The 10940-nt window shown below is 39.4% G+C and overlaps 1 protein-coding gene across 1 annotated transcript; it reads left to right on the forward strand.

Moving 5' to 3' along the window:
* The first annotated feature begins 1691 nt into the window (after window positions 1-1691).
* Window positions 1692-6973, forward strand: LOC142388810 (extracellular calcium-sensing receptor-like). The gene is made up of 8 exons (XM_075474370.1): window positions 1692-1915; window positions 2028-2370; window positions 3040-3327; window positions 3825-4376; window positions 4479-4700; window positions 5398-5521; window positions 5976-6448; window positions 6551-6973. The coding sequence occupies exons 1-8, from the start codon at window positions 1692-1694 to the stop codon at window positions 6971-6973; spliced, it is 2649 nt and encodes an 882-aa protein (XP_075330485.1).
* The last annotated feature ends 3967 nt before the right edge of the window (window positions 6974-10940 follow it).

Here is a 10940-nt window from a genome sequence, read left to right on the forward strand (position 1 = left end):
GCGCTACAGAGTCAATGAGCGACTCCCAAAAATATAAAGTTTAGATTCTTTCATGTCGTCGACCGGCACGTGGCGCTCGCAAAATTTCCTGAGTTTTCGCATACCTTTTGCAAAGAATAAGAAAGAAAGAAAGAAAGAAAGAAAGAATAATAATAATAATAATAAACCTTACAGATACAATAGGGTCCTTGCAGTTTCACTGCTCGGTCCCTAATAATAATAAACCTTACAGATACAATAGGGTCCTTGCAGTTTCACTGCTCGGTCCCTAATAAACCTTACAGATACAATAGGGTCCTTGCAGTTCCTGCTCGGTCCCTAATAATACATTTCCAACAGTTTCAAGAATAAGAGGAATACCCCTTCAGTTCAAGCTTCACTGACGAAATGTATTTTAAATGAGATTTAAATTTAGAAACACTATCCATAAAAAGTTATTTTTTTTAAAAATGGCAGACACAAAATTTGATGCATCAATTTCTTTAAAGCTTTCAGGACCAAAGACGTATAAAAACTTTTTTTGTTTAGCAAGCCAAACAATGAACAACAAAAAATAAATAAATAAATAAATAAAAATAAAAAAATCGGCCTCATATTAGGACCTGAACACAACATGAACTCCAACATGAACACAAATAAATGCTTCCAGTAGGTGCTGTTCAGGTCAGGCATTTTAACTTTCTGCAGTGGTCAAGACAATTAAATAACACCTTTCTATGCTCACCAATGTGTACCGTAAAACTATACAATACGGCATGGTCATTGCAAAAAGGAACATACTAACTCTGTGGAAAAGTGATGAGGCGCCTTCCTTTAAGGCCTGGCTTTCAGAAATCACCAGTCTGCTGCATATGGAAAGGTTCCGACACAATGTCTCTCTCAGCTCTGCAACCTTTGATAAGAGGTGGCAACCTTTCTTACTATATCTGTCAAAAATGACCTAACAGTGATAGTTATGCTTCACTCACATCCCTCTCTGTCAACGTAACTTCATGTTTTTGATTTCTACATAATGCCAGGTATGTTCTGTATGTAATTGTATTGTTTCTGAGCAGGTTTTTTTTTTTTTTTTTTTTTTTTTTTTTCTTATTTTGCTTTATTTGTATTTTTGTTGTTGTCGTTTTTTTTTTGCTGTCTGTGCAATATGTGTTTGTTCATGAACACTTGTTCAGTGTTGTGCTTTACTTTTTTGTCACAGTATGCCTGTTGTCCTGTTTTATATATTGAAAATTTATAAATAAAATATATATATATATAAAAAAAAAAAAAAACAATTAAATAACAGACACTGCATGAACTGAAAAAGGACATGGAAACTTGCCAAGTCTGCAATGCTTACTCAAATTCCATTACGTGGTATTGATGTTTTTGAGTCATTTATATTGTTTGATTAAATAAATACACTTAGCTGAGTGCAGTCACACTCTCAGATACTCTGATTTTGAGAAACTGGAAAGAGGGTCATAAACTTAAAAAAAAAAAAAAAGATTTCCTGTTTACAGCATTCTGCACATACTGTTTACATATAGATGATGTCACAACTACTGTGTCTGGGAGGTGGCTTCAGATTTACGTGCTCTCATAAAGTATATAAAGCAGCTGTGTCTGGAAATATCATAATCCTTTGTGTGTTCTGAGAGGGCAGCAACATTTGTATTAGTATTAGCCTTTCTTCACTCACTGAGCTGAGCATGGCATTGCTGGCTGCAAAACTTCTTATGTTCATGTCTCTTGTTAGGGAGAAACCAGGCTCAGTTGCTGCTCTGGATAGCTGTGTTTTCTTGGGGGAAGAGGAGCAAAACAGTCTGTATGAAGATGGAGACGTAGTTATAGGGGGCTTATTCCCTCTACATTACAGCCCTGTTTCCTCTCTTCTGACATACAAAGCAAAACCAACAGCAAACAAATACAATTAGTATGTTACTAATAATTAGTTTACTTGTGCTGTGAACACGGATTTAATTTTCTTGGACTGCTGTTTTTATGTGCATTAATCTTTACTGAGTGGTGAATTTCTTTCTGCACAGTTTTAGCTCTCGTGCCCTGCGTTGGATGCAGACCATGACTTTTGCAATCAAAGAGATCAACCTGTCCGGTGATCTCCTTCCACACCTCAGGCTTGGTTTCCACATCCATGACAGCTGTGATGATATACCTGTGTCTTTAAGAGCCTCCTTTCTGTTGGTGAATGGCCAGCCAGAGAGAGGCCTCAGCGCTCAGAGTGTGAATGAGGACCAGAGCGTAGAGAAAGGCTATAATTTAAGCTGTGCTGCAGTAAAAAGGACCGTGTCCTCTGTAATCATAGGAGATGCTGGTTCTGGGGTGTCCATGGCTCTTCTACGAAGTCTGGGTTCTTTCCATATCCCCTTGGTGAGTGAGTCTAATTGTCTGAGCACTGTTTTGATAATTAATTCATGCCTTACTAAATCAGGCTTTTTTCCACTCTATCAATGAAATAACAATTTATTTGCAAAACAATTAAGAATTAAACCAGCTCCAATTGAACATTCAATTGTGCTTTTTCACAAAAGCTTTTTTTCTAAATTGGTTTCAGAAAATCAAGAAGTTTGCACTCGCCTAAATCAGAGAGAAAAAGTTCATATTCAATGTTACGTTTTTTCTCTTTGACAGAGATTAAGATTCAGATTATTTGCTTTTTATGGCACTGAAATGTATACAATTCAACGTTTGTAAATCCGTCCATCCCTTTTATATACCATTTTTATCCCATTCAGGTTAAAGTGAATTTGTAAATATATCTGCACTATAATTCTGCAGAAAAAGACAAAAAATAAATCATCAGAGATTTAAAAAAGCCTTTTAAATCTTCTATGTTATAAAATCACAATTTACTCAGCTTCTATTTTTCAATTTTGAGACTCCAACTCCAACTCCCCCTTTTCAGGTATAGGGATGTCCATCCGACCCACTGATTGCTTCTGAAAATAGTTGTACTTTTCGGTGAAATTTAATGCTTGTTGCACATTGTTTCCCCAAGCCAGCGCCAAATCCTAACTACTGTTTTTTTTGTAAAACTAGGTGAGCTATTTTGCATCCTGCAGCTGTCTGAGTAATCAAAAGGAGTTTCCCACCTTCATGCGCACCATGCCAAGTGACACCTTTCAGATCAGAGCCCTGGCTCAGCTGGTTAGCTATTTTGGCTGGACCTGGGTGGGAGTCATTGGTGTTGAATCTGACTATGCCCGCTTTGCCATCCAGCTTTTCCTTCAGGAATCGGTGCACTATGGTGTGTGTACTGCCTACACACATTTCTATCCTGTGGAGCTCAGGCAGCAGGCTCTTGATGGACTTCTTGATGTCATTCAGGTACCTCTATGTAAAATGAATTTCTCATATGGGGATATAACTAGAAAACGAGAACTACAGCAAGTGCATCATGATTGAGGAACTGTTGTGTAAACTGAAGTTCAACTGATGCCAAGTTTTTGGTATTTTTATTCTAAATGCTATATTGTCAAGGGTTGTGGGGGGAAAAGAAAGATGTTTTACAACATAGTATTTATGTATAATTATAATACTCCTTAGACTGAAAAAGTAATCTATATATTTCATAAGTGCAATCATTTCATTACACTTATGAAGGATATAAATTACATATTTGTTTCACTAATAAATTTTGCAAACTTAGCTTTGACTGGTGTTTGAATGTATTATTTTCCAGACAATTTAGCACGATATGTTAATGTAAAGTATTAGGATGTAAGGTTTGGTATGAACTGTATTCATTTTAATACATAATTTTAATCATTTAAAAAATGTCTTCAAACTCCAATGCTAACGATCTCTTAACATTCATTCATCAGACGTCATCTTCAAAGGTCATCATTAACTTTTCTGGTGAGTCAGAGATGCAAGGCATTCTTAGAGAGATTCAGCTTCGGAATATAACCGGTTTTCAGTGGATCGCCAGTGAAGCCTGGGCCACTGCCAAGTCACTTTGGGATAAAGCTGGAGCCCTCCTAATGGGCACACTAGGATTTGCAATCCAAAGAGCTGATGTGATTCCAGGGCTGCAACAGCATCTCACAAATCTCACACCATCCTCTATGCAGAAATTAGCTTACTTTGCAGAATTTTGGGAAGAAACTTTTAACTGTCAACTTAACAGGTCAGTGGACAGCAACTATAATGGGGCGGAAAACTACCCCAGCAGTGTGCCATGTAAAGGGTCAGAGGATTTAAATGATGTTTACTCTCCCTATTCTGATGTGACACAACTAAGAGTGTCTTATAACGTGTACAAAGCTGTATATCTGGTGGCCCACGCCTTGCAAGATATGAGTAATTGCCAAGCTGGAGCAGGGCCTTTCCTGAATGGCACCTGTGCAGACTCAAAAAATTTCAAACCTTGGCAGGTGAGACCAGCTCTAAGTTATATATTTTCTAAAGTAACATTTTAAGCAGGCAAAGATGAGTTAAGATTTGTGTTTAAATAACCTGTACATTTTTTCCTTTAGCTCATCTACTACATGAAGCGTGCTAATTTTTCTGCACTGGGGGAGAAAGTCAACTTTGATCAAAATGGTGACCCCATAGCTTATTATGATCTCATGAACTGGCAGAGGAGGCCTGATGGCTCTCTAAATTTGGTAAAAGTAGGCTTCTATGATGCCTCATTGCCCGCTGATCGCCGCCTGGTCATAAATGATTCAACGATCCAGTGGCCTGTAGGAAAGCAGGTGTGTTATTCACAAACAGGCCTGAGACCATGTTCACCTCTCAGACTCTTGTATGCACTACTGATAAACTCATCAGTTGAATTGTTGTTATTAGTGTGCAACATACTTTCTTAAATTAGCATTAAAAAATGTCACGTCATTACACCTGTCAAGCTATGACCAATATTATAAAAAAAAGCTATTAACAATTTGAAATGATACATTCATACCTACATTTGTGAAAAAACAACAGCATCTAGTCAATGAGATTACAAAGTAGCAATATTATTTCACAAATGTAATTTATTTTAAGATATGACAATTTCATAACATACGAAGCATGATCAGATTCAACCTCAAAAATCACAGTTAAGAGACTGGCAGTAAGGGAAAATATAAATACTCTTCATGATACTATGTTATCAATGCTAAATATGTTGTTACATATGATGAGGACATTAATATTTCACTATTAGACATCTGCAAACCATAAAAGACCATTAACTATACACTCATTACTGAGTTCTGTCTGTTAAAGTTTTTGAAGATGCATTTGATTCAGTTTAGAAAACAATGTTTCACCTTTTGAAAAGATGTAGAGCATTTTCACATTATATAGAGTAATGTAATAATAAGTAAGCAATTAGATAGAGTAATGCCTTGGTAGTCATAATTTTAAATCAGTGTTCTTTCTGAGTGGCTGAACTTTGCCTCTCAGGCGATCCGGTCTATATGCAGCGACAGTTGTCCCCCAGGTTCTCGAGTTGTCAGGAGAAAGGGGAAACCCATCTGCTGCTACGACTGTGTCCCCTGTGCTGAAGGAGAAGTTAGCGATGAGACCGGTGTGTACTGTCTTGTATCATGCTTTCTTCCTTTTGTTTAATCCAATCATTAACTAGCCTATACTTGAATTTAAATCAGAACTTGTTAACCTGAAAAAACAACCTATTTGCTGATACTGTTACTGTGGGCTAACAGTAGTACATGAGCAAGAATCTATTTTAAAAAAATGAAAGAAATCCAGTTCTCCTGGCTCTTCCTATATGTTTCCTAAAGCCATTTACAAGCATCCACAGTACCTGTGTGAAATGACCAATAGGAGCTAAGAGATATACAAGCACGGCACTCTCAGTCTTAGAGGCAGAGCTAAAGCACAGCAGATAGAGGAGGGAAGGCAATTTTATGTTGTATTTTCACATTTAAAAATAAAGGCTACTTTTTGTCAAGGTTACCAAGTTCTGCTTTAAATGTGGCTTCTCTAAACTACATTTTTCTCTTTTCTCTATCTATCTCCAGATTCTTTAGAGTGCTCACGCTGCTCAGAAGACACATGGCCCAATAAAGCCAGAAATCTCTGCATCCCAAAGGCTATAGAGTATCTTTCTTACAATGAGTTCATGGGTATCCTGCTGTGTGTCGCCTCTGGTCTGGGAGCTTCCATTTCACTTATCATCTTTGGTATATTCTTTACATACAAAGACACACCTCTAGTTCGGGCCAACAACATGGAACTGAGCTTCCTTCTTTTGGTGTTTCTTGCAATTTGTTTCCTTGTTGGCTTGCTGTTCATTGGAGAGCCTTCAGACTGGCTCTGCCGTATCAGGTACCCAGCATTTGGGATCAGTTTTTCCCTCTGCATTTCTTGCCTCCTGGCAAAAACAACAGTGGTCCTTATGGCTTTTAGGTCCAGACTGCCCGGAAGCAGCGTCATGAAATGGTTTGGATTCATGCAACAGAGAGTCAGTGTGCTTTTGGGAACAGCTGTTCAGGTACAAAAAACAAAAAAAAACAAACAGAAAAGTTCAGCTTAAAACATTTTCTTGATTCCGTCTTTAGAAAGTAATATCCTGATGTTTTTCTGTTTTCTCTAGGTTCTAATTTGCCTGATTTGGCTGCTCACCAGTCCACCTCATGCCAGTTATAATACAGATTACCACAGTGCTACAATCATCATTGAGTGTGTTACTGGTTCAGAAGCTGGCTTCTGGTTTGTTCTTGGATACATCGGTATCCTCGCTTGCATGTGCCTCATAATGGCGTTTTTGGCTCGAAAGCTGCCTGATAATTTTAATGAGGCAAAATTCATCACCTTCAGTATACTGATATTCTTTGCAGTGTGGATTACTTTTATCCCAGTTTATATGAGCACAGCTGGAAAATACACCGTTGCTGTCCATGTTTTTGCTATTTTGGCCTCATCGCTTGGACTTCTCTTTTGCATTTTTGCTCCCAAGTGCTACATCATTTTGCTGAAACCAGGAAAAAACAACAAGAAAAACTTAATGCAAAGATGAAAAGGAAAATATATAATTATCTCATGAATGCAAATTCTAAATGCTTTAATATATTTTTTTGTCTTATTCTTGCTGGAAATGTAATAAAGAAAACTCCTTTGAAATTCAAAATATTGTTGTCTCTTCTTTTGTTTCTGATGTAAGAAATGAAAGGCGTTATGGTATTTCTTCTCCTTAGGGATTTGACTGTAGTGCCCTTACTTTACAATGGCTTTTCAATTCAGGCCTTGTATATCTCATATAAGTGAATATTCAGCAACTCAGCCAGGGGCGGATCTACTGGTGGGCCTGGGTAGGCCAGGCCCACCCTGATTGGCAGCTGGGCCCGCCCAATCACAAGCTCAGAATACAGTTTTCCGTATGCATCATTAAACTCAAATGTTGACCATTATCCTTTAATATATGGTTATTTGTTTGTGAAAATCAATGGAAATAAAGTATAATTTATTTTTATGTATTTATTTTAAGATTTGTTCAGTTTTACAACAGCTTAACATAATGTTACATTTATGGAAAAGCCATTACGTTGTTGCGTTTCACGTCAATACATTGTTGAGAACGTTCGAATTCCTGCTAATTTGAGGTAAACATTATGATGGCTCTGTGTTGTGTATAAATGTGGAATTCCGTTGTGCTGCTGTGGCTACACAAATTTCACTTTGTCGGTTTTAAAAAAAAAAGGAGTAGTGAAGTTGGTCAGGGAAATGGTCCCAATACAAAAGTGCCAAAGGAAGGTGCACCCCGAGAGGAGTCAGCTAGTAAGGTGGAGACGGCTACATAGGTTCATGCTAACCTGGCTAGCCTGCATTCGCCCCCTTCGGAGCCCTGTGCACCTGCGGACCTGTCTGCTTTGGAGGAAGCACCTAATCAACGACAACGCACAAAGTTCCCAGGCTCCATAATCGACGGCAAACTGCGCAGCTTCAACAGTAACTGGTATGGAACGTTCAAGTGAATACAGCTCATCAGTGGACTCTGTTTTTCGTAAGCCTTGTAGACATTTTCCCGATCCCCACCTGGAAAAAACCTTTGTCAGAGATGGCTTCAAAAACTGGAAACGTATTGGGCAGGCTTGTGAAAAGCATCAGTGTAGCAAGCAACACGCATCTTCTCTGATTAAAATGCAGTCCTACATTCACAGTCACGCACCGCAAGGCAGTGGTACTGTGTTGAACAGACTTCATGGTGTTTCGTGAAAGAGAACTTCCCCTCACTGATTGAACTACTGGATGCATGCCCTGCCAACATTTTCCCCGGCATGAACAGCCTGTTGAGGTCCATCATTACGCTGCCCATCACATCCTGCTGCGTTGAAAGACTTTTCTCCGCAACTAACAGGATCAAGACAAGGCTCAGGTCGTCAATGCTGACTGGACGTTTGACCAACCTGACACTACTGACGTTTGAACGAGAGCTCACAGACTCACTGGATTACGACGAAATCATCACCATATTCAATTCCAAACCAAGACGACTCCGCCTATAGGGAGGCTACAGGTAGGCCTATTTCTCAATCTGATTCTGAATTGAAACTATCATTATTTTTTCATATTTTTCCAGCGTGTGACTGTGTGTTAGTCTAGTGTCCTGGTATTTATCTGCTGCCGTTGATGGGCCCTGCGTCAGAACTAAAGTGTGTTTGTGTGTGTGTGTGTGCGTGTGTGTGTGTGTGTGTGTGTGTGTGCTTGCGTGCGCGCACTCCAGGCCAGAGCTGAAGTAGTTGGCTGGCAGGGGATGGAGGGAGCGAGAGACAAGACAGCAGACACAAGAAGTAGCACATGAAGGACGGGGGTGGTGTTGTGCGACAGACTGTGTGTGTGTGTGTGTGTGTGTGTGTGAGAGTGAGAGAGGGGGGCAGGAGAGTCCGTGTGTTTTTAATGTGTTTGGCATTTTGATTCAGCTCTGCTACAGGATTGCGCCTATAGCGCACGAGAGTAATTTAACATAACCAGAACGACCAGACTTGGGAGTTAAATCATTTAGTGCATTCATGTGTTTTTGATATGAATTTATCATAGTGGTGTAGTTAGTTGTGTTATTGTGGTTGACGTTTTATGATTGGCCACACGGTATAGGCCTATGTTGCAGGCTGTTTAAATAAATCATATTTGTATAAATTAAATAAATAAACAGATATTTGTATAAATAAATCATATTTGTATAAACAAATAAATAAACAGAACGATCGTGCTGTCTTTCGGTGTACCTAGTGAGTAATAAATATGCTGTTTTTTTCAACTGAGCTTGTCTGTGGGCAGTTTATTATTATTGTTAGTAGTAGTATTGTCGTTTCCGTTATTATTATTATTATTTATAATAAGTTGTCCGTTATTACTATAGTGTGTGTGTGTGGGGGGCAGAAACCATTGATGTGTTCGGTATTTTATTAGGGCGCAGCAATCTTCCCGGTTCAGAAAAAAACCTGCATTTACTTTCATTGCCTGGGGATAAAGCTATAAGTATTGGTAGTCCTACTCGGTGTCAGCAAGTAGCCTACAGAAATTAATATTTGTACTTGTTTGTCGATTTTCAATGAAGTATTGGTGCATCCTTAGATAGCACATATAATGTTTGATTAGGGTTGCCAACTGTCCCTTGATATAGCCTACGGAATCGTCCCGTATTTAGAAACAAAGGTATGGTTCCGTATTGAGCCGAAACGGGACACAATTTGGTTAAAATGCAGGAAATTGCATCTAGGAAATACAAAAAGGCCTGATATAGTCTTGTGGTCTAGGAGTAGAATGAGTCTATTTCATAGAGCTGACTGTTAGGATATGTCCAGTGGAAGTAGGATGTAGAGGATTTGTTGCAAAGTCTGTGGTCTCATTGTTGAGGGAGCTGGGTGTAAGTGGACAGAATGTGAGGAAAATAGTGAAAGAACTGTCAGATGAAGCAGTAAAATCCAGTCAGTGGATTTGGATTAGAAGAAGCAATAGCAGCTGGGGGCCCAGCAGGGGCAGCACTTAGAGTAAACAGACTCTTGAAAGAAGCAAAGAAGAAATTCAGGATATTTAAGTGGAGGGTTTGGCCCATGTGATCCTTTTGAAATCAGACGGCCATTTTGGGTGAGTTGGCTTTGAGTGAGTTGGTGAGAGTGAGTTGTATGGCTTAGTTTTTGCTGGCATTTTTGCTGATTATAGGACTGTTTAGGTGAGTTTGTCTGCTGAATCTGCTAGTGTGTCTTATCCTGCCTCCACCTCTGGCACCCTCTATACTTTCATTACCCCCTACCCGAACCAGGGTTTGAATCCCATTCCTGCTTATCTTACCTCTTTTATTTCTCCCCCTACCCGAACCAGGGTTTGCATCCCCACCCCGCTGTGACTGGTGTGCAGTTGGTGAGAGTGAGTTGTATGGCTTTGTTTTTGCTGGCATTCTTGGTGATTATAGGATTGTTTAGGTGAGTTTGTCTGCTGAATCTGCTAGTGTGTCTTGTCCTGCCTCCACCTCTGGCACCCTCTATATTTTCATTACCCCCTACCCGAACCAGGGTTTGAATCTCATTCCTGCTTATCTTACCTCTTTTATTTCTCCCCCTACCCGAACCAGGGTTTGCATCCCCAAGCCGCTGTGACTGGTGTGCAGTTGGTGAGAGGCTGAGGTAGCTTGTGGCTGTAAAAGATGGTTGTTGTGGTGTGAGGAGCAGTGTTTTATTTATTTTTTTCTTCAGCACAAGTTTCTTGTGTTTACCTTGAATTCATAAACTTTTCTTTTGTTGTTGCTGCTACTTTTGCAACCAAATGTGGAGATGGCAGCAAGGATGCAAGTGGCAGTACCGGTAGTGACATGCAGGGTGAGGCAGAAGGCAGGAATGAAGAAAACTGTCAAAGGAAAAGAGAGTGCAAATACAGTGATCAGAGTGAACAGAGCCCCTAGAGAAAAGGGAAAGCTCCAGTGAGATTGTAAGGTTGATTATGAGAGGGCTAAATTGACTTGTTTGTTTTTTAGTGCAACAATCTTAGAT

Source organism: Odontesthes bonariensis, chromosome 9, assembly GCF_027942865.1.
Source record: "Odontesthes bonariensis isolate fOdoBon6 chromosome 9, fOdoBon6.hap1, whole genome shotgun sequence".
In the NCBI taxonomy this organism is placed as follows: domain Eukaryota; kingdom Metazoa; phylum Chordata; class Actinopteri; order Atheriniformes; family Atherinopsidae; genus Odontesthes; species Odontesthes bonariensis.